The sequence below is a fragment of the Oncorhynchus mykiss genome, chromosome 1 (assembly GCF_013265735.2).
Source record: "Oncorhynchus mykiss isolate Arlee chromosome 1, USDA_OmykA_1.1, whole genome shotgun sequence".
Lineage (NCBI taxonomy): Eukaryota > Metazoa > Chordata > Actinopteri > Salmoniformes > Salmonidae > Oncorhynchus > Oncorhynchus mykiss.
The window spans coordinates 61,652,308-61,677,359 of NC_048565.1; the positions used below are offsets into that span (position 1 = coordinate 61,652,308).

Consider the following 25,052-nt stretch of genomic DNA (forward strand, 5'->3'; position numbering starts at 1 on the left):
TTGAAAATTGAATTGTCAATTGCTGAACTTTATTCGTCATTAAAAACAATTGCCATTTTACATTCAATACTTTGAGCAACCAAGATAATACATTTTCAAAAACGTGCAATTCACCCTCAAAATGTCTCCAGGAAATGCTCATTACTCGTCTCCTGCTATTAGCTGAAAATGGCACAACTTGAAAATGATAAAATCATCAGTCATCACTAAAATCTAGAGTTCAACCTTCTAAGAAGCTTCCTTGAATAAAATAAACTGGTGCAGTAACTGACATTTAAATTAAGGCTTCTTTGTAAATTATATTGAATAGATTCAATATGTCAGCCCTGCATTGCACACTCATCTACAGTATATACAACATTAGGTTTGTGGAGCTCCTGTGATACTAAAGAGTACATGCTTGGAAACCCTCAATTCAAAATCAGGTGTTCGAGGGTTATATACACGTTTGGCCTTCCATGACCCTTCTCCATTATACGTGACATTTACAGGTATAAGCAAAAAAAACAAAAAAAAATAGCATAGAGATTTACACGCATTATCAAGAAACTCAGCTAGTACAATGTCGGGAGATGAAGAATGTGAAGTAAATAAATGTAAATATACATAATGGCACAAATCCATATGCCTTTGAAGATTTAAAGCAAATTTGACCCTAAAAGTGCTTTTTAAACGTGCTTTGTTGGGCCAAAATGCTAAACGTCTTAAAGCAGGAGACAGAAAATGTGTTCACTCATATCTATCAAATGTTCAGAATGTGATTTAAAAATCAGAAACTCTTAACAATTTAAAGAGCATTATGTTCTGAAAATGTACAACTTCTTTCTATATGTACCTGTGCAATGTCCTATGACAAACTAGGGTATATAAATGAAATTAAGTCTGTATTTAACTACATTAAGTGTTCAACTAAAACTCATCAAAAAAATCTTTACCAAGATATCCCCTATATAAAAGCGTGAAAATTCAGTCCGAGTTTTTTTCTCTCCTATACTTCTTCTTGACATTTAATTTGTACACAACACAACTTCAGCCAATAAAAACAACTCCCTACCTGTCTTTATAAATAACATTTGCTTCCTCAAAAGAGGTAAACTATTGTTGTTCCTGATCTTCTCTGCTTTAAAAACACAATCTCTCCAGATGATTACAATGTTAATTACTTTATGTTCTCCTAACTGAAAGTCCACTGATTCCCACTGATGAGAGTGAGAGCCTGATCACTGTGTCTGGTAGCCAGCCATGTTGAAGTTTCCCTGGTTGGGCATCACAGGACCGGGCTGGGACGGCGCCGGGGATCCAAACCCTCCCACCCAGGCTGGGGACTGGGACTGTCTGCAACACACAACAAGGGTCACAGCACGATGCAAAAGGCTGGTAAGTGAAAGCTTTGGGCTGTGAAGCACCGAGTGCGTTAGTCACCTTGAAATGTTCTGTGCTGCTGCAGCCAGAATGGAATCCCTGTGAACAAGATGTCATAGTTTAGTGTGGCTCCGGAGTCAAACCATTTCCCCAGGCTTGCTATGACACTGGAAAACCTATGCTAGCAAATGTCAACAAGAAACAAAGTCAGGACTGTCCTTAAAATGCCTCCAAACTGCTGTTTTTCAGGAGAGAATTGTTGACAGAAAAGTAGGAGTAAAAGTCACATGAACTTTATAACTTCCACGCTGTTAAAATTTAAACTGCATACTGAAAATATAGCTGCGAGCAGAAATGAATGGGATCAGAGGATGACACAAAAGACAAGAGCAGTCCGAGAATAAAGCAAGGCCACTGCGGAGTTGATTTACAGTGGTTTAAAAATGGACATGTAAAATCAGATGGCTGAGTTAATGAAAAATCAACAATCTTTTGACCAATTCCCTTAGCATTTCTCAAAATAAGTTAAGATGTACAGTGTAGTGTTGCAAGGTATACCAGTTCCAAGGTAATATTACAGTATCAAAACATCATGATACCAACGTTTTAGAATACTGTAGTACCGTTTCATATGATACTACTAACTATTTCCAGACCTACTGACCCAAAGAGCCTGCCGGTCCCCGTTATAAAATGTTTATACATCCAGTTGAATTTAAGCAACAGCCACTAGTCTCACAACTGATTCTCTCCATGCACGTCCATTCCTTTGTCAGTTTTTATAAATATAGTTGAGCCGTAATTGCGAGCAGGGATGCAGACCCCGTTTTTAGATTTGTACATTTGTTACATTGGAGCTGTGCGCAAAGCGAGCAATGTTGATACATTGAATCATTTCACCGCTTGTTATAACCATGAGCACAGACCAGTCTGAGTAGCCTCTGAGTTCAGAGGGACAATAGAGCACCGCTCCGCGACAGCCTTCTTTTACTCCTCTTAAAAGCCCAATTATTTGAGAAATAACCATTATTGACTATTTTACACCTGGGGTTGCTGTACATAACTTTAACCCATTGTATAAGAGACTCAAAATTAAAGCAATCCAGGCATTAATTCATTCATACACACACACACACACACACACACACATATATACACACACACACATATATATACACACACACACACACACACACATACATACACATACACACACACATATACACACAGAGGGGCAAAAAAAGTACACTGCTCAAAACAATAAAGGGAACACTAAAATAACACATCCTAGATCTGAATAAATGAAATTTATTTTTTAGTGATATTTAGTGATTTTTTTTAGTGATGTTTTGGGGCTGTTGCTGGGCAACACAGACTTTCAAATATTTTATATGGGGTTGAGATCTGGAGACTGGCTAGGCCACTCCAGGACCTTGAAATGCTTCTTACGAAGCTACTCCTTCGTTGCCCGGGCGGTGTGTTTGGAATCATTGTCATGCTGAAAGATCCAGCCACATTTCATCTTCAATGCCCTTGCTGATGGTAGGCTTTGTTACTTTGGTCCCAGCTCTCTGCAGGTCATTCACTAGGTCTCCCCGTGTGGTTCTGGGATTTTTGCTCACTGTTCTTGTGATCATTTTGACCCCACGGGGTGAGATCTTGCGTGGAGCCCCAGATCGAGGGAGATTATCAGTGGTCTTGTATGTCTTCCATTTCCTAATAATTGCTCCCACAGTTGATTTCTTCAAACCAAACTGCTTACCTATTGCAGATTCAGTCTTCCCAGCCTGGTGCAGGTCTACAATTTTGTTTCTGGTGTCCTTTGACAGCTCTTTGGTCTTGGCCATAGTGGAGTTTGGAGTGTGACTGTGAGGTTGTGGACAGGTGTCTTTCATACTGATAACAAGTTCAAACAGGTGCCATTAATACAGGTAACGAGCGGAGGATAGAGGAGCCTCTTAAAGAAGAAGTTACAGGTCTGTGAGAGCCAGAAATCCTGCTTGTTTGTAGGTGACCAAATACTTATTTTCCACCATAATTTGCAAATAAATTCATTAAAAATCTTACAATGTGATTTTCTGGATTTCCCCCCCTCATTTTGTCTGTTATAGTTGAAGTATACCTATGATAAAAAGATGAGGCCTGTAATTTAAGTGGGAGAACTTGCACAATTGGTGGCTGACTAAATACTTTCTTTACCCCACTGTATGTATGTATGTATGTATGTATGTATGTATGTATGTATGTATAAATAAATCCTAGTCATACTTTATTAAACACCTTTTCAAAATAAGCTATGAAGACCGGGCCTGGTATCTTTGATTTTTAATTCATGTTCAATTGTTAAGTAATTGTCATATATTAAAAAAAAAATTTAGTATATCGTCCATGTAAAACAAAATAGAAAATAAAAAAAACAGGTCTGATCAGGATGAACCATATCTGGTAAAACCTCTCTTCTGTGTGCTATGCATTTCACCAGGACGTTCACATCACTACATTGAAGTGTAAAAGGGCTCCAGTTTTTATTATTTAAAAAAAAAAAATGGACTGGATCTTTATACTTAGCACCTGGGTCCAGTTAATTTGTAACGAGTTTCTGTAAATTATTTATTTTTGGTAGCATTTCTATGTGGAAGATTCAAGAAAAATGTAGTGCAATTTTCACAATTTTCCACCCAATTCCAGTTATATTTAATAAATGACACTTTCTTGAATAAGTACCTCCAATTCATTTTGTTTTTCCTCCAACCCATTTTGTGCCTCTAGTAGTTTCCATTACCATCTACATGCACCATCATTTCCTCTATTTTCTTTATTAGTCTAGTATAATCTCTTTTGACCTGAACTGCTTTCGTTGTAATGACGAGCATTACATTGAACGGCCTCTAAAAGTCCATTTTAAAAAAGTGTCCCATACAATAAGGGCATGTGCTGTACCTATGTTGTGCAAAACAATATTTAATTTTTGAACTATTTTCTCTGTGATTCCATTTTCAATACCCCAATCCACATGGCAATTGTATAAGAGATCTATGGATAGCAATTATATGGTGGTCCGATCGCAGTCGGTCTCCATGTACAGTACCAGTCAAAAGTTCGGACACCTCATTCAAGTTTCTTTATTTTTACTATTTAATCAATTGTAGAATAATAGTGAAGACATCAAAACTATGAAACACCACATATGGAATCATGTAGTAACCAAAAAAATGTGTTAAACAAATCAAAATAGATTTTATATTTGAGATTCTTCAAAACAGCCACCCTTTGCCTTGACAGCTTTGCACACTCTTGGAATTCTCTCAACCAGCTCTCAAACCATCTCAATTGGGTTGAGGTTGGGTGATTGTGGAGGCCAGCTCGTCTGATGCAGCACCATCACTCTCCTTGGTTTAAAAGACAGTGGTTGGAATCAAAAATCTCAAATTTGGACTCCAGACCAAAGGACAGATTTCCACCAGTCTAAAGTCCATTGCTCGTGTTACTTGGGACAAGCAAGTCTCTTCTTATTGGTGTTCTTTAGTAATGGTTTCTTTGAAGCAATTCGACTATGAAGGCCTGATTCATGCAGTCTCCTCTGAACAGTTGATGTTGAGATGTGTCTATTACTTGAACACTGAAGCATTTATTTGGGCTGCAATCAAACGCTTCTGCTTATTTGAGCTGTTCTTGCCATAATATGGACATGGTATTTTACCAAATAGGGACATCTTCTGTATACCATGTCACAAAACTGATTGGCTCAAATGCATTAAGGAAAGAAATTACACAAATTAACAAGGCACACCTGTTAATCGAAATGCATTCCAGGTGACTACCTCATGAGGCTGGTTGAGATAATGCCAAGAGTATGCAAAGCTGTCATCAAGGCAAAGGGTGGCTACTTTGAAGAATCTCAAATATAAAACATATTTTCATTTGTTTAACCCTTTTTTGGTTACTACATGATTCCATATGTGTTATGTAATTTTGTTTTGACGTCTTCACTATCATTCTACAATGTAGAAAATAGTACAAATCAAGAAAAACCCTTGAAAGAGTACATGTCCAAACTTTTGACTGGTACTGTATGTCTCACCATGTCAGGGTTTTCCAGCCTCCATATATCCACTAGTTCTAATGTATCCATAATCTCATTAAGCGCACGAGGGTGATACTTTGTAGTGCGATTTCCTTTATGATCCATTGAGGTACATATAAATCTCCCAATATAATTCATTACTTGTGAGCTCAATACAGTGCATTCGGAAGCTATTCAGACTCTAGCCCTTTTTACACATTTTGTTACATTACTGCCTGACTAAAATGTATCAATAATGAAACTGTTTATTATACATTTTTGCAAATGTATTGAAATAGAAAACAGAAATACCTTTACGTAAGTATACAGACCCTTTGCTATGAGACTCGAAATTGAGCTCAGGTGCATCCTGTTTCCATTGATCATCCTTGAGATGTTTCTACAACTTGATTGGTGTCCACCTGTGGTAAATTCAATTGATTGGACTTGATTTGGAAAGGCACACACCCGTCTATATAAAGGTCCCACAGTTGACAGTGTATGTCAGAGCAAAAACCAAGCAATGAGGTTATAGGAATTGTCCGTAGAGCTCCGAGACAGGACTGTGTCGAGGCACAGATCTGGCGAAGGGTACCACAAAATGTCTGCAACGTTGAAAGTCCCATGAACACAGTGGCCTCCATCATTCTTAAAATGGAAGTTTGGAACCACCGACTCTTCCTGGAGCTGGCAGCCCTCCCAAACAGAGCAAATCGGGAGGGAAGTGACCAAGAACCTGATGGTGACTGACAGAGCTCCTCTGTGGAGATGGGAGAACCTTCCAGAAGGGCAACCATCTCTGCAGCACTCCATCAAATCAGTCCTTTATGGGAGAGTAGCCAGACAGAAGCCACTCCTCAGTAAAAAGCACATGACAGGTCGCTTGGAGTTTACCAAAAGGCACCTAAAGGACTCTGACCATGACAAACAAACAAGATTCCCTGGTCTCTTGAAACCAAGATTGAACTCTTTGGCCTGAATGCCAAGCGTCCCATCTGGAAAAAACCTGGCACCATCCCTACGGTGAAGCATGGTGGTGGCAGCATCATGTTGCAGGGATGTTTTTCAGCGGAAGGGACTGGGAGACTAGTCAGGGACGAGGTAAAGATAAATGGAGCAAAGTACAGAGAGATCCTTGATGAAAACCTTCTCCAGAGCACTCAAGACCTCAGACTGGTGCAAAGGTTCACCTTCCAACAGGACAAAGACCTTAAGCACACAGCCAAGACAACGCAGGAGTGGCTTTGGGAAAAGTCTCTGAATGCCATTGAGTGGTCCAGCCAGAGCCCGGACTTGAACATCTCTGGAGAGACCTGAACATACCTGTGCAGCGACACTCCCCATCCACCCTAACAGAGCTTGAGGGGATCTGCAGAGAAGAATGGAAGAATCTACTGATCTTTTTGGGTAACTGCCAAAGGTGCTTCAACAAAGTACTGAGTAAAGGGTCTGAATACATATAAAATCTAATATTTCCATCGTTTATTTCTAAGAAATTTGCAAAAATGTCACATGTATGGGGTAGTGTGTGTAGCTTGAGGAAAAAAACATTTTAAATCAACTTTAAAATAACGCTATAACGTAACAAAATGTGTGAAAAGTCAAGGGCCTGAACTTTGCAAATGCCCTGTATAAATTTTTGAAAAAGTGGGGATCATTATTTGGCCTTTATAGATTACTTAGCGAGATCTGTTTTTGGTCCAATAGCATATTTCAAATTATTCATCTTCCTTGAGGATCGGTTTGCACGATCTGATCAGAATTGTTGCTAATTAATATAAAATCACCCCTTCTGAGTTTCTTTGCCCAAGAGGGCAAAAAATATTTTTGATATTTTTCCCCACCAAACCTCATATTTGTAGACCGAGTTTCCTGTAAACAGTAGATATTATATTCCTTTTTTAGCCAGGTAAATACTTATCGTCTTTTCTTAATATCTGCTAAGCCATTACAATTAGAACTAGCTATACTTATTTCACCACTTACCATAATGAGATACAAGTTTCAATTGTACATAACACAACCAAATGTTTGTAAACGTACCATCAGCTGTACCATAATATTTGCATTGTTAAGGTTACTGTAGCTGTAACTGTGTAAACCTCCAATTGTCCTAATATTCCACCCACTACCCACTGTGTGCCAAATTAGAAAAAAAGTAGACCATGTCAAGAAAAAAACATTTCAGACAATAACAATAGGTTAAGCAAATAGTGTGGGAAACACATTATGAATGTAACCAGCAATGTGAGCCTATTTTGAACAATCACAGTGCTATGGTGTAATTTCGCACCAGGAAGCCTACAGTATAGCCCGAAAACAATGGCGAACAGTCAGTCTACCATAACCAGAGATGGCAAGAACAGAATTCCATAACAAAAGAGGTGCTGCAAACTGAATGGGTTTAGAAACTTTGGAAAGACTACTCCTTTCAAGAGCATTACACAACGTCCAAAATGTTTTATACTTACTCTACACCAAATCCTTGCTGATTCCATGACTGTCCATAAGACACTCCATAAGAAGGCACTTGCCAACCATTTGCCATGTACTGTTGCCCATACTGCTGGGCCTGGGGGCTCCCATACATTTGGTTCCACTGTCCCCACTGACCCTGACCGTACTCCACCTGAAAGATAAAAGGAAAAAAATACAGAGGACACATTTTTTTCTGGATGAGTAAAGCAAATAAATGTGCAATGGGGAATGTAGCGATTTTATTTGAGCAATATCTCAATTCAAGATACCTGTGGTACGCTTTTGGCCATGTCGGGGGATTCTTTGCCCCAGTAGCACTTCACTATGTGGCATTCAATGGACGTTCCATTTACAGAGACAATTGCATGGGCAGCACTTTCATGGGAGGAAAACCTGTCAGAAGAACACAAATGTCAAGAGATTGGTCAAGAAATATATTTCAGCAGTTTAATGAAAATGCAAAGTAAAAACTTAAACAATTTTTTTTGTTGTTTGGTTTATATACAGGTAAATGTAAAAAAATAAAGAAAACCCTTGAGTAAATCAGGCTACGTTATGGTACATTTATCTTGCATGGTCACTCAACCCCTAGGAGGGAAAGGTAAACACCAATAAATACACAGCCATTCTGAGTGATCACCTTCAACCTATGGGGAAGCGTTTATATTATGATGGGAGTGATCTCTTCCAGGATGACAATGCTCCCATCCACAAGGCATAAGTGGGGCACTGAATGGTTTGATGGAATTTCCTCATGGAATGATGGTATCTCATCTCTCCAATATAGTTCCAGACACTTGTAGAATCTATGCCAAGGTGCATTAAAGCTGTTCTGGCGGGTTGTGGTTGCCCAGCGCCTATTAAGACAATGTTTTTAATTTGTAAAGTTACCTGTAGTGTTCACTAAGAAAGTAATAAGTACAGTTCCAAGAACACAAATAATAACACACTTTACAATAACTTTCATGAACAAAATAAAAACGATTTAATTCAAGAGAATTCATAACTCCACTTAAAAATTATTGGTTTAAAAAAAAAAAAAATGAGTCCACTGTTGATACAGTCCAATTTTTTTTGCATGTCAGCAGTCAAGTAAAAAAAACAATATTGGACTTGGCAAGTGATACTTTGCTTCTTGAAAGTCCAAGACGTTGAAAACTTGACTGCTGGCATGCAAACATTTTGGGAATGTATCAACAGTGGACTAATGAAAAATAAAATACCTAAAAGCTAGTTTAATGGATTTTTCCTTTATTATCAGATCACATTTTATGTCACATGCGCCGAATACGACACCTTACCGTGAAATGCTTAAAATAAATAAATAATTAAAAGTAACAATAACGAGGCTATAGACAGGGGGGACCGGTACAGAGTCAATGTGCGGGGGTACAGGTTAGCTGAGGTAATTTGTACATGTAGGTAGGGGTAAAGTGACTATGCATAGATAATAAACAGTGAGTAGCAGCAGTGTAAAAACAAAAAGGGGGGCTATCAATGTAAATCCGGTTCGCCATTTGATTAATGGCCACCATGGCTTGGGGGTAGTGGCTGTTAACCAAGACTTGACGCTCCGGTACCGCTTGCCGTGCAGTAGCAGAAAGAACAGTCTAGGACTTAGGTGACAGGAGTATTTGACCATTTTTTGGGCCTTCCTCTGGCGTCGCCTAGTATATAGGTCCTGGAAAGCAGGAAGCTTGACCCCAGTGATGTACTGGGCCGTACGCACTACCCTCTGTAGCACCTTACGGTCGGATGCAGAGCAGTTGCCATACAAGGCGGTAATGCAATCGGTCGGGATGCTCTCGATGGTACAGCTGTAGAACTGTTTGAGGATCAGGGGACTCATGCCGTGCCTGGTTAAATAAACGTAAAAAAAAAAAAGCCAAACCTTTCCAGTCTCCTGAGGGGGAAAAGGTGTTGTCGTGCCAGATTCACGACTGTCTTGGTGTATTTTGACCATGATAGATTGTTGGTGATGTGGACACCAAGGAACTTGAAACTCTCGACCAACTACACTACAGCCCTGTCGATGTGAATGGGGGTGTGTTCGGCCCGCCTTTTCTTCTAGTCCACGATCAGCTCCTTTATCTAGCTCATGTTTAGGGAATGGTTGTTGTCCTGACAACACACTGCCAGGTCTCCGAACTCCTCCTATAGGCTGTCTCATCGTTGTCAGTGATCAGGCCTACCACTGTTGTGTCGTCAGCAAACTTAATGGTGTTGGAGTTGTGCTTTGCCATGCAGTCGTGGGTGAACAGAGAGTACAGGAGGGAACTAAGCATATAACCCTGAGGGGCCCCCCATGTTGTGGATCAGCATGGCAGATGCGTTGCTGCCTACCCTTACCACCTGGGGACAGCCCATCAGGAAGTCCAGGATCCAGTTGCAGCGAGGTGTTCAGTCCCAGGGTCCTTAGCTTAGTGATGAGCCTTGTGGGCACTATGGTGTTGAACGCTGAGCTGTAGTCAATGAACAGCATTTTCACATAAGTGCTCCTTTTGTCCAGGTGGGAAAGGGCAGTGTGGAGTGCGATTGAGATTGAGTCATATGTGGATCTGTTGAAAGTATGCGAATTGGAGTGGATCTAGGGTTTCCGGGATGATGGTGTTGATGTGAGCCATGACCAGCTTGTCAAAGCACTTCATAGCTACCGACATGAGTGCTAGGGGCGGAAGTCCTTTAGGCTTTCTTGGGCACAGGGACTATGTTGGTCTGCTTGAAACATGTAGGTATTAGACTCGGTCAGGGAGAGGTTGAAAATGTCAGTGATGACACTTGATAGTTGGTCCACGCATGCTCCGAGTACACGTCCTGGTAATCTGTCTGGCCCTGCGCCTTGTGAATGTTGACCCGTTTAAAAGGTTTCTCACATCGGCTACGGAGAGCGTGATCACACAATCGTCTGGAACAGCTGGTGCTCCCATGCATGCTTCAGTGTTGCTTGCCTCGAAGCGAAAATAAAAGGCATTTGTAGTGCGTAATAGTTTGCAAGCCCTGCCACATCCGACAAGCGTCGGTGTAGTAGGATTAAATCTTAGTCCTGTATTGAAGCTGTTAATGTATTTATAAAATGGATTATCCATGAAATTTACAATAAAACATAACCAAACAAGGTTGTAATAAAATATAACTACTTCCACAACTAAATCTGATTGATTCTAGACATTATTGTGGGGGCTTTTGGTGTCGTATTGGAAGCTGTATCATTAAGTCATGTACCAGTACTGCCATCTACAGGAAAAATTAGGCAATACATTGTACATTAACAAAATAGGGAATCTTCACTTAGAACAAAACATTACCTGATGAAAGAGTAACCTTTCTCTGGGAAAACTCGGATTTCCATTATTTGTCCAAAGGGTGAGAATGTCTGTCGCATGAGGTGCTCTGCAACGAAAAAGATTTCAATATAACATTCATCCTTTGTCAGCCAACCCAGTCTCAACTTTGTTTGCCAAAATGTATTTGTTAGCAACATCTAATGATTCTAAACCGTCTGTGTGTATCTTTTCAGGTTTAAATGAACTTGCCTGACAGTCCTGACTGGATTCCTCCACAATACACGGTGCAGTTCTGGGGACTGGATTGGTTCACTACATCTTCAAACCTCAGCTGCTTCGAGCCATCTGGTGTAAACATACAAAAAATATGAATATGAGCATTCCAGTGGTGTAGTCGTGATTTGAACATTGGGGGGGGGGTGTAATGCCCTAAGAGCTGTTTGAAAAGACCACCAGAAATGTATGACTGTTTTGGCCTGCCTGGTGACATCACCAGGCGGTAAATTAGTTAATAGACCAGCAACAAAGAGTTCCAAATCTCCAGTGGCTCACGGGTCCACGCCCCCAAATCCACACTCACACATGCAGTCAGAGCCTTTTCGGGGGCCCTAAGCGAAACATTTTGGAAACAGACTCCCCTCGACAACGGAGAGACATTTTTTGTTTTAAGCTTAATTTCCTGCAATGGCATGTAGAGTAATGTTTGCAGTTTTTAATATGATATCCAATTGAGAGTGACTAACAAAAATCAGTGGGGGCCCCCCGGTCGGTAATTCGACCATGACTACTACAAGTTCAGATAGCCGGTGAGACATTTTTAGATTGGTAAATTAGTTTTGCCTGACTACCCAGACTCCTTGCTCCAGCCAAACGCTACGCCACACTCAGACATTCGTTTCTTCACTGCAATGAGGACCTCCCGACCCCGAATACGAACACATTCGGGGGCCGTCTGATTGGTCCAGATACAGATGGGTTGGGTCAAAACCAGAACACACATGGGTAAAGCAGCAGTTAAGAGACAATCCAATCGCTGATTACTTTACTTGCTTGGGCCAAGAAACACCACTCGTCACGACAAACAAGTTAATGATGTCAGTCTCAGACTAGGGTATCTAGCGAAACGACAGAGCAGTGGAAGAATTTAGTGAGTCATCAGGCTAAAAAAAAAATGCTGACATGGTGAGTGTGTCAGTGACTAATATAACAAGAGAACCCAGCTTCTAACGTGTCCTGCGCAACTTGTGAAGGTCGTAGAGGGAAATGTAAATGTACGTGTTCCTGAAAGTCGTGGCTTTCAGAGATGGGGTCATAATAGCTGATAGCCCCAACTGTTCAAAAGTTGGAGTCAAATTTGGAGGAAGAAAACAAAAACCGCTCTGTTGGAGACAATTGCATTTAGGGGATATTTTGGAGGTTGCTCACGTAACTGTGGTTCTATGAACTAAACGACACAGTCCGTGGAATGAAAATGGTTGGGGGAGACAAAATAGCTCTCTGGAATATGTCCCCCTCAGTTATACGCCAACTGGGCCAATAGAGCATTCAGCCTCATAACGCCCATTTCAACTCCAATAAACACATTAGTCATAGCTCACTCATACTTACTGTCTTGCACATTTTTGGGGGCGGGTGGCTTGCGAGTTGCCCAGTTGGTCCTGATCTGCCGTCCTCCTAACCACTGTCCCCCCATGTGCACGATGGCATTCTCTGCATCCTGTCGATTTAAACAAAAGACAAAGTTCCTTCTCCAGATTCTACATGCTTCTATACATATTCTATAAACTAAGTGCTATTGTGTAATTAATAACATGTTTTACATACTAGATGGATGGATTAGAATAGATATTCAACAGGAATAATGAACTATCAAACAAACTACAACTTGTACTTAAGTAAAAAAATTAGATCAACAGAGAACACGAGATGTGCATTTACTTTAATTATTTTTTAAAGTTTAAATTATCTAAAGATCAAATCTACTGAAAATAGAAAATAGTAAACAGAAATAACCTTCATCTTGTGTTCCTGCACTGGAGCCTTACCAGTTTGTTATAGAAGGACACAAATCCATACCCCTTAGATTTTCCTGTCGTCATGTCCTTCACAACACGAGCATCCCTGGAAGGACAAGACAATAGCATCCATAAAACAAAAACCACACACACACACACTGAACTGCAAATAGACTACATTCTCCCATAAACATTTTATTTACTTTTTTGTTTGTTTTTTAAATCCTCAAATGATTACAGGTAATATTGCATTTGAAAAAAATTGAAGTACAAAAGACATGCGACCTATGCTGATATTTTAATTGCGTCTTTCTTCAGATTAATTTTCAGTTAAGGGTTCTCTGTCAAATATTACACCAATTATAATCCTCAAACTCAAAAGAAACACTTCTTATGGATTACCATGCATTCCGAATATTTGCTGATGGTGCTCATTCTACCATTAGAAATATCAAAAGACAAAAAAAGAAATTAAAACAGCATACATGGCCCGATAACAGATTTCTTTATTTTTCCTGGTCAATTCTTTACCACCAATGTGGAGTTTGGGGAGCTGCAAATGTTAAAATATTTACATTTTCAGAGTTTTAGGAAACGGAGCATAAAACTATCAACAATACTAAGCAATCCGGAATGTTCTAAAGTATATACGGTCAGGTCCAAAATTGACACCCGTGATAATGTATCAGATAATTACAATACTGAGCTATATTGTATACTCCAATTTGTTTAACAAGTTATACTTTTTCGACCAAAAAAAAGGTATGGGTGAAAGTTACAGACAACCCTGTTTTCAATGCATCACCTTGGCATCTTTTTTCTGAGATTGCGATTGCAAAATGTTGATTTTGTGGCCAAATAACCATTTCTTTACGGATTCATTTTGATGTCTGCTTGGAGTTATTGTCTTGCTGGAAGATCCACTTACAGCCAAGTTTTAGCCTCCTGACAGAGGCAACCAGGTTGTTGGCTAAAATGTCCTGGTACTAGGTAAAGTTAATGATGCAGTTGATCTTAAGGGCCCCATGACCAGTGGAAACAAAATAGCCCCCAGAATATGAAAAGATCCACTACCATATTTTACAGTATGTACGGGGTTCTTTTCTGCTCATGCATTCTCATTTCGATGCCAAGCCCACCGCTGTTGTGTGGCCAAGGAGCTCCATTTTCATGTCATCCAACAAATGTAAACACCTTGAGTTTGCTAAATGGCATTGGCACAGATTGGAACCGGTGCTTTGATCAGATGACATGAAAATAGAGCTCTTTGGCCACGCACACCAGTCTTGGGTTTCGCGACAATGAGAATGCATGAGCAGAAAATAAACCCCATACCTACGGTAAAATATGGTGGTGGATATTTGAATGATTTATTTTAGTCATTTTTGCTCATCTTTATCAAGGGTGTCAATATCAGTCCCCACTGTATATTGAATATTGGAGTTTGTTATTCTAAACTAGGTCATGTTAATACAAACAATTACAAAGGGAAAGGAATAATAAAATGAGAAAAAAAAAAGGCTACATCCGAGTTTCCAGTGTGTACAGTTCCTTGTGGTTAGCCTTCAAGCTCCTGTCCAATCCTATAAGCGTATTTGTCATCACAAACTACTTACCATTTCCTACATTTATCAAAAAAGAATGAGGGAGAATAGAAAGCGGACACATTCAAATAAAAAAAAAGTTGGGGGTGATACAGACTGAAAGTCAAAATCCATATTATACGTGACAATTGAGAAGAGCTTGTGTCACCCTGTTTCTCACAATGATCAAAACAGTTGAATGGCTAATGAAAGGCATAGTGATTTATGTATCAAGACGGAGTGATGTGCTTTAAAATTACATTTCAACCAATAGTCAAAGTAATTATATCTACAGCACCAGTCAAAAGTTGACACATCTACACCGAGGCTTTTCTCTATTTTTACTATTTTATACATTGTAGAATAATAGTGAAGACATCAAAACTATGAAATAACACATATGTAATCATGTAGTAACCATAAGTGTTAAATAAAAATATATTTTATATTTGAGATTCTTCAAAGTAGCCACCCAAGCTTTGATGACAGCTTTGCATACTCTTGGCATTCTCTCAACCAGCTTCATGTGGTAGTGACCTGGAATGCATTTCAATAAACAGGTGTGCCTTTTTAAAAGTTAATTTGTGGAATTTCTTTCCTTCAATGCATTTGAGCCAATCAGTTGTGATGTGACAAGATAGGGGTGGTATACAGAAGATAGGGCTATTTGTTAAAAGACCAAGTCCATCATTACTTTAAGACATGAAGGTCAATCCGGAACATTTCAAGAACTTTGAAGGTTCCTTCAAGTGCAGTCGCAAAAACCATCAAGCGCTATGATGAAACTGGCTCTCATGAGGACCGCCACAGTAAAGGAAGACCCCGAGTTACCTCTGCTGCAGAGTATAAGTTCATTATTGTTAATTGCACCTCAGATTAAGGCCCAAATAAATGCGTCACAGCAACATCAACTGTTCAGAGGAGACTGTGTGTAATCAGGCCTTCATGGTCAAATTGCTGCAAAGGAACCACTACTAAAGGACACCAATAAGAAGAGACTTGCTTGAGCCAAGAAACACAAGCAATGGACATTAGACCGGTGCAAATAGGTCATTTGGTCTGATGAGTCCGAATGAGATTTTTGGTTACAACCGCCATGTCTTTGAGAAACGCAGAATAGGTGAATGGATAATCTCCGTATGTGTGGTTCCCACCGTAAAGCGCGAAGGAGGAGGTGTGATGGTGCTTGCTGGTGGTGCTTTGCTGGTGACGCTGTGATTTATTTCGAATTCAAGGCACACTTAACCATTATGGCTACCACAGAATTCTGCAGCGATACACCATCCCATGGTTTGCGCTTAGTGGGACTATCATTTGTTTTTCAACAGGACAATGACCCAACACACCTCCAGGTTGTGCAAGTGCTGCATCAGATGACCTGGCCTACACAATAACCCAACCTCAACCCAATTGAGATGGTGTGGGATGAGTTGGACCGCAGAGTGAAGGAAAAGCCAACAAGTGCTCAGCATTTGTAGGAACTCCTTCAAGACTGTTGGGAAAGCATTCCAGGTGAAGCTGGTTGAGAGAATGCCAAGAGTGTGCAAAGCTGTCATCAAGCCAAGGGTGGCTACTTTGAAGCATCTCAAATATATTTTGATTTGTTTAATACTTTCAGTTACTACCTGATTCCATGTGTTAATTCATAGTTTTGATGTCTTCACTATTATTCTACAATGTATAATATATTACATAGTATGTGGTTACACATATATTCTGTTTATGTACCCCTTACAAAAACGTTTTTATGAGAAGAACTCTAAAGTTACTAAAATGATCAAAAAAGATAACTGAATAAAACAAATCTCCAGAGGATGTCAAGTCAGAGGAAACATACTAAATCAAATTCTTAAAAACACAAAGCAACTTACGATATTTTCCCAAAAGGTGCAAATGCAGCTTTGATATCCTCAGTGGTGATCTCAGGGCTCAAGTCTCCCACAAACACATGGAAGTGATCTGAAACAGCCAAGAAATAATGACTATTAGTCCCTGATGTAGAGACTGACTTTGGAGCAAAACAGGAAAAAGTTCAAAATGTAAACACTTACTTGATGTATCTTTCTTCTGGCTACTTGGAGTGGTGGCCCAATTTACTTTGACCTCCTGAAGATAAAACATGTCACAGAACAATCAAATGTAAGTGGAGAAAAGGCATTCATTCCATGTCCCTAAAAGCCAGTGTGAAAGGGTAAGAACCAGCAATTCTTAGGAAGAAAGCCACAGAGAGAGTATTTCATTGCAGAGTGGAAAAATTACCTTTCCCAATATCTTCCTCCCATTCATGGCTGCTAGGGCAGCAGCAGCATCTCTATGTTCAAAGAACTCCACAAAGCAATACGGGTCATTGCTTGACTGCTGCAAAACAGAAAATCCCACAGAAGAGTTCATCCTCCTGCTATCGGGTTGCTGAGAAGAAAATAAATAAATTAGGAGAATATATTATTGCCAAACATATTAGGAATACAATTGCAAGTAGTGAGTGACCATGTTACTCTATTGGGTGATTATCATGTATCATGAATAGTGCTGCTATATTCAACAGATGTTATCCAATTCAAATCATGTCAATCATATTTAAAAGGCTGGGATTCCATAACCCTAACCTCTTTCTTTTGGACAAGTGTGCCAAAGGTTAACCAGCCAAAGTCTGTTTTATTTAAAAAAATAGCAATTTAATCTGATTGCATTCGTCGCACAGTATGTACAGTGGGGCAAAAAAGTACTTAGCCAGCCACCAATTGTGCAAGTTCCCCTACTTAAAAATATCAGAGAGGCCTGTAATTTTCATCATAGGTACACTTCAACTATGACAGACAAAATGAGAAAAAAAAAATGTTTCCACCCCCATGCTTCACAGTAGGTATGGTGTTCTTTGGATGCAACTCAGCATTCTTTGTCCTCCAAACACGACGAGTTGAGTTTTTTACCAATAATCCAACTGCTCTCTAGCAAACTTCAGACGGGCCTGGACATGTACTGGCTTAAGCAGGGGGACACGTCTGTCACTGCAGGATTTGAGTCCCTGGCGGCGTAGTGTGTTACTGATGGTAGGCTTTGTTACTTTGGTCCCAGCTCTCTGCAGGTCATTCACTAGGTCCCCCCGTGTGGTTCTGGGATTTTTGCTCACTGTTCTTGTGATCATTTTGACCCCACGGGGTGAGATCTTGCGTGGAGCCCCAGATCGAGGGAGATTATCAGTGGTCTTGTATGTCTTCCATTTCCTAATAATTGCTCCCACAGTTGATTTCTTCAAACCAAGCTGCTTACCTATTGCAGATTCAGTCTTCCCAGCCTGGTGCATGTCTACAATTTTGTTTCTGGTGTCCTTTGACAGCTCTTTGGTCTTGGCCATAGTGGAGTTTGGAGTGTGACTGTTTGAGGTTGTGGACAGGTGTATTTTATACTGATAACAAGTTCAAACAGGTGCCATTAATACAGGTAACGAGTGGAGGAGCCTCTTAAAGAAGAAGTTACAGGTCTGTGAGAGCCAGAAATCTTGCTTGTATGTAGGTGACCAAATACTTATTTTCCACCATAATTTGCAAATAAATTCACTAAAAATCCTACAATGTGATTTTCTGGATTTTTTCTCTCATTTTGCCTGTCATAGTTGAAGTGTACCTATGATGAAAATTACAGGCCTCTCTGATCTTTTTAAGTGGGAGAACTTGCACAATTGGTGGCTGACTAAATACTTTTTTGCCCCACTGTATATAGAACCCACCACAATTTATATCTGAACTAGGCTGATTCATACATTTATTAAAGGAGAAAGAACTTGTTGAAATGGAATACATCCCATTTCGACTAGTAAACATAACCTGAAACATCTGACTGAACGTGTCACTCAGGAGGGGAAGAAAAAGACAAACCTAACACGTCTCAACTCAACTACAGTACATCCGAAAAGTAATCAGAACCCTAGACTTTTTCCACATATTGATTTCTTACAGCTTTATTCAAAAATGATTAAATTGAGAAAATAAATCTACACACAAAAGCCCATTATGACAAACCCAAACGTTTTTGAATGTTTGGAAATGTATTACAAATAAAAAACTGAAATATCACATTTACATACAGTTAAAGTCAGAGGTTTACATGCACCTTAGCCAAATACATTTAAACTCAGTTTCACATTTCCTGACATTTAATCCTAGTAAAAATAGGTCAATTAGGATCACCACTTTATTTTAAGAATGTGAAATGTCAGAATAAACTAGAAGATAATTATTTATTTCAGCTTTAATTTCTTTCATCACAATCCCAGTGGGTCAGAAGTTTACATATCAATTAGTATTTGGTAGCGTTGCCTTTAAATAGTTTAACTTGGGTCAAACGTTTCGGGTAGCCTTCCACAATAAAGTTGGGTGAATTTTGGCCCATTCCTCCTGACAGAGCTGGTGCAACTGAGTCAGGTTTGTAGGCCTCCTTGCTCGCACACGCTTTTTCAGTTCTGCCTACAAATTTTCTATAGGATTGAGGTCAGGGCTTTGTGATGGCCACTCCAGTACCTTGACTTTGTTGTCCTTCAGCCATATCTTTGGAAGTATGCTTGGGGGTCATTGTCCATTTGGAAGACCCATTTGAAAATAAGCATTAACTTCCTGACTGATGTCTTGAGATGATGCTTCAATATATCCACATAATTTTTCTCCCTCATGATGCCATCTATTTTGTGAAGTGCACCAGTCCCTCCTTCAGCAAAGCACCCCCACAACATGATGCTGCCACTCCCGTGCATCACGGTTGGGATGTTGTCCTTCGGCTTGCAAGCTTCCCCATTTCCCTCCAAACATTACAATGGTCATTATGGCCAAACAGTTCTATTTTTGTTTCATCAGACCAGAGGACATTTCTCCAAAAAGTACGATCTTTGTCAACATGTGCAGTTGCAAACCGTAGTCTGGCTTTTTAATTGTGGTTTTGGAGCAATGGCTTCTTCCTTGCTGAGCGGCCTTTCAGGTTATGTCGATATAGGACTCGTTTTACTGTGGATATAGATACTTTTGTACCGGTTTCCTCCAGCATCTTCACAAGGTCCTTTATGGTTGTTCTGGGATTGATTTGCACTTTTCGCATCAAAGTACATTCATCTCATGGAGACAAAACGAGTCTCGTTCTTGAGCTGTATGACGCTGTGTGGTCCCATGGTGTTTATACTTGCGGACTATTGTTTGTACAGATGAACGTGGTACCTTCAGGCGTTTGGAAATTGCCTTGGAAGGTCTACAATTTTTTTCCTGAGGTCTTGGCTGATTTCTTTTGATTTGCCTATGATGTCAAGCAAAGAGGCACTGAGTTTGAAGGTAGGCCTTGAAATACATCCACAGGTTCACCTCCAATTGACTCAAATGATGTCAATTGGCCTATAAGAAGTGTCAGCCATGACATAATTTCTGGAATTTTCCAAGCTGTTTAAAGGCACAGTCAACTTAGTGTATGTTAACTCTTGACCCTCTGGAATTGTGATACAGTGAACTATAAGTGAAATAATCTGTCTGTAAACAATTGTTGGAAAAAGTACTTGTGTCATGCACAAAGTAGATGTCCTAACCAACTTGCCAAAACTATAGTTTGTTAACAATACATTTGTGGAGTGGTTGAAAAAAAAATGTTTTAATGACTGAAACCTAAGTGTATGTAAACTTCCGACTTTAAGTATTCAGACCCTTCACTCAGTACTTTGTTGAAGCACCTTTGGCAGCGAGTACAGCCTCAGGTCTTCTTGGATATGACACTACAAGCTTGGCACACCTGTATTTGGAGAGTTTCTCCCATTCTTCTCTGCAGATCCTCTCAAGCTCTGTTTGGTTGGATGGGGAGCGTCGCTGCACAGCTATTTTCAGGTCTCTCCAGAGATGTTCGATCGGGTTCAGGTCCGTGCTAAGGCTGAGCCACTCTAGGACATTGAGACTTGTCCCGAAGCCACTCCTGTACTGTCTTAGCTGTGTGCTTAGGGTCGTTGTCCTGTTGAAAGGTGAACCTTCGCCCCAGCCTGAGGTCCTGAGCACTCAGGAGCAGGGTTTCTTCAATGATCTCTTTACTTTGCTCTGTTCATCTTTGCCTCAATCCTGACTAGTCTCCCAGTCCCTGCTGCTGAAAATCTCCACAGCATGATGCTACTACCACGCTTCACCGAAGGGATGGTGCCACGTTTCCTCCAGACGTGACACTTGGCATTCAGGCCAAATAGTTCAATCTTGGGCTCTCGAGTTGGGCAGCAGTCTAAGGCACTGCATCTCAGTGCAAGAGACACCACTACAATCCCTGGTTCGATTCCAGGCTCTATCACATCCGGACGTGATTGAGAGCCCCATATGGCAGCGCACAATTGGCCCAGCGTCATCTGGGTTTGGTAGGCTGTCATTATAAATAAGAATTTGTTCTTAACTGACTTGCCTCATTACATTAAAAAAAGGTTAATTTGGTTTTTTAATACACATTTTGTTTTTTTGTTATAAAAAGAGAATCAGACCAGAGAATCTTGTTTCCCCTGGTCAGAGTCCTTTAGGTGCCTTTTGGCAAATTCCAAGCGGGCTGTCATGTGCCTTTTACTGAGTTGTGGCTTCTAGTCTGGCCACTACCATAAAGGCCTGATTGGTGGAGTGCTGCAGAGATGGTTGTCCTTCTGGAAGGTTCTCCCATCTCCACAGAGGAACTCTTTCAGAGTGACCATCGGGTTCTTGGTCACCTCCCTGACCAAGGCCCTTCTCCCCGGATTGCTCAGTTCGGCCAGGCGGTCAGCTCTTGGAAGAGTCTTGGTGTTTCCAAACTTCTTCCATCTAAGAATGATAGCAGCCACTGTGTTCTTGGGGACCTTCAATGCTGCAGACATTTTTGGTACCCCTCCCCAGATCTGTGTCTCGACACGATCCTGTCTCGGAGCGCCATGGACCATTCCTTCGAGCTCGTGGCTTGGTTTCCTCTGACATGCACTGTCAACTGTGGGACTTTATATAGACAGGTGTGCCTTTCCAAATCATGTCCAATCAATTGAATTTACCACAGGTGGACTCCAATAAAGTTGCAGAAACATCAAGGATGATCAATGGAAACAGGATGCACCTGAGCTTAATTTTGAGTCTCATAGCAAAGCGTCTGAATACTTACGGAAAGGTATTTTTATATACATTTCTATAAATTAGCAAAAATGTATTTAAAAACTGTTTTCGCTTCATCATTATCTACATTGTGTATAGATTGATCAGGGACATTTTTAATTGAATCCATTTTAGAATAAGGCTGTAACGTAACAAAATGTGGAAAAAGTCAAGGTGTCTGAATACTTTCCGAATGCACTGTTGGTCATATGAGGGTAGCCTATACCGTCTCACCCAGCTACGCTGGAGACGTTGACAAACTATTGGTCAGGTCCACTAGAAACCATTATATCAGCAGCCCATGGTAGATCATGTTTACCCTTCTCCCCCTGTAACTACGGTAACTGCAAGAAGTAGGATATTAGACGGTTTTAGGGGAGGTGCTGAAACTGACCCATTTTGGGTGACAATGAAATTATTGAAAAAAAGAACTGCATAAAAAATAAATGCTAGGTTATGCAAGGATATAGGCAAAATGATTTATAAAAGGGTAAGGCTAATTACAAATGACCTTTCCTGTCCTTGATATGTCAAGGCAATTATGTAAATGTAATGGTGTGTTTATCAACATGATGCAAATCTTTTCAGTTTATGTGCGAAAATAAAGACCAAATGGCAACATTGATTCAAAATGAATGGAAAAAGGGATGGAATTATGTGAAAAACTGGTATGTGCCAATGACCACTGTTACAGTCAAAAAGGTTAAACAGTAGTACCCTGTCTACTGACTTGAATTCCTTGACCTAGTGCATAATCCATGATAATGAAACTCGGCAACACAAATGTCTCCATAAGTCATCATAGCTAATAAATCTTACCTCAGTGATCATTTTACAACTTTTGCAAGGTCCAATTTGGGTGAACAGCTGAAGAATCAAAATTTCTGTTACATCTCTGGACAGGTTACCAACATACCTAGGGAAAAGATGGGGCAAATTAGTGATCTCAGGAGCACTGGTGGGAAAAGTACCCAATTGTCATACTTGAGTAAAAGTAATGATACCTTAATATAAAATGGCTCAAGTAAAAGTCACCCAGTAAAATATTACTTCAGTAAAATTCAAAGTATTTGGTTTGAAATATTCTTAAATATAAAAAGTAAATGTAATTGCAAAAATATACATAAGTATCAAAAGTAAAAAATAATTTAAAATTCCTCAAATTAAGCATTTTTTTAAAATTTACAGATAGCCAGGGGCACACGCCAACATAATTTACAAACCAAGCATTTGTGTTTTGTGAGTCCATCAGATCAGAGGCAGAAGGGATGACCAGGGATGTTGCTTGATTAGTGTGAATTGAACCATTTTCCTGTACTGCTCAGCATTACTAATGTAATGAGTACTTTTGTGTGTCTAGGAAAGTGTATGGAGTAAAAAATTATTTTATTGAAGTAAAAGTAGTAAAAAATATAAATAGTAAAGTACAGATACCCCTCAAAAAACTACTTATTTAGTACTTTAATGTATTTTCACTTAAGTACTTCAAGCAACTGCTTAGGAGGTTGGTTAAGGATAGGCGAGGATAGGATAAGTTAAGTTGCATCAAATATTTGCTTTAATGTTATTTATTGAATATCAAATTTAACTACACAAACATTTAGTTTTAAGCACACAAATATGATTTTGCTCATGACTGTGGGAAGGTGTGCCCCTATCTGTCCAATGAAGACATTTCTGGAAGAAGAAAAAAATATTCTGTCCATTTAGGGAACATCTTTTGGCTTGGAGTCTATGGGACCCCTTTTGGCACTAGACAAAAGGTCTGTGTATAGCCTCTAGATCGGACAAAATGTTGTTAGATTGAACGTGTTATTTGGTTTAAGGATTAGGCCTAATTAGTCAACAAGAGACGAGGACCAAGGCACTCTTCTTGCAATTCATTATAGCCTAATTATTATGTAGCTATTATTTGTTGACCAACCAAAGTAGATAGTTAGCTATAAAGATCAACTTGTCTTGATACTAAGAAGCTAAGCTTCGTTTCAAATAACACCTTTTCCTCATCACTTCAGTATGCAGACAAGAGAAAGGCTAGTCCATTAAACGCAACTCGTAAATCGTGGAGTTGAGTCGGCTAAAGAAAGACATGACTTCGTTAGCTGTCAGCTAACTAACTACTAGAACATTATCCCAGCCATGATGGGGACATTTCAATAACATTTAGATAGCTAACGTTAGTTATCTATGTAGCTGGGTAACTTAGCTAGCGAGCTGATGTGCCATGCAATGTAATATTGCATAAGTTCACGAATATTTTGATCAGCCTACTGGATAGTCTTGTAACCGTTGTTTCACTGGGGAGAAACAAAGTATGCTGATTCGCCTAGTGAGAGGTTAAAATGAGGAAGCTGTTGAGGTCGATAGTTATCTAGCTAGTTAACAGTTAGTTAGCTAACATTGCCAAGCTAGCTAGGAGGCAAAGTCGTGGCTGTTGTGTTGACAACTTACAGCGTTTTGGGGTGGCTTTCGTCTTCCATGTTCAAAAATCGATTGGTATGAATGCCGACTAACTAACTGAGTATGCTGAAATAAACAAGAAGATGGCCTAATCAATGTATTTATGCCGTAGCTAAGCTAGCTAACTAAGAGGAAGAAAATGGCGCTAACCGGAGAGTCAGGAAGCCGACTCATGCCCATGCGCATGCAGTCTACAGGGGGACTTGAGTCAGCACTAAAATAAAATCAATCAGATATCTCGAGTAGGCTAGTCTTATACTATAACATCTCGGTAAAATACGCTTGCCACGAGATGAAGGTGGAATCCCTGTTGTGCCAACATCTGTCAAACGTCATAAACCTAATTGGGGGCTTTTATTTTGAAAATGTCAATTAAAGCGATACTGTATAAACATTGAGGGGATTCGATTAATCTGTCTAAAGCGCCCTGGTAGGCATGTATTGCATCAGGTGAAAGTTGATTGCATTCGTTTCGGAACCGGACTGCCACCCGGTCGTGAGCCAGGTGCCCGTTCAAAGCCCACGGTGAAATCGGCTCAAAACAAAAGTCACGTAATTACACGTAGAATAATGAGTAGGAGTCTGTGTTTTCACATGCAAAAGTGATTGATTTTGATTCAAACGTATATTTAATGAAAAACAAATGCTTTATGTTTCTGGATGATGCACCGTGCTGTCTTGTTGACAACATGACCGAGCGG

The 25,052-nt window shown here is 39.9% G+C and overlaps 1 protein-coding gene across 4 annotated transcripts; it reads right to left on the minus strand.

Moving 5' to 3' along the window:
- On the minus strand, positions 1-24,635 carry tial1 (TIA1 cytotoxic granule-associated RNA binding protein-like 1). 4 transcript variants are annotated; one of them, XM_021607161.2, is made up of 13 exons: positions 24,343-24,628; positions 22,711-22,807; positions 17,045-17,143; positions 16,837-16,891; positions 16,657-16,744; positions 13,233-13,308; positions 12,796-12,904; positions 11,437-11,532; positions 11,209-11,293; positions 8,173-8,296; positions 7,897-8,054; positions 1,423-1,461; positions 1-1,335 (listed from the first exon to the last, which is right to left on the minus strand). In XM_021607161.2, exons 1-13 carry the CDS (start codon positions 24,369-24,371, stop codon positions 1,221-1,223), a joined length of 1,170 nt encoding a protein of 389 aa, XP_021462836.1. In that variant the 5' UTR covers positions 24,372-24,628; the 3' UTR covers positions 1-1,220. The 4 variants fall into 4 exon arrangements, with proteins under 4 accessions (XP_021462836.1, XP_021462820.1, XP_021462843.1 ...); XM_021607145.2 differs by having other exon boundaries at positions 17,045-17,194; positions 24,343-24,620; XM_021607168.2 differs by lacking the exon at positions 1,423-1,461 and having other exon boundaries at positions 24,343-24,635.
- Between the last annotated feature and the right edge of the window lie 417 nt (positions 24,636-25,052).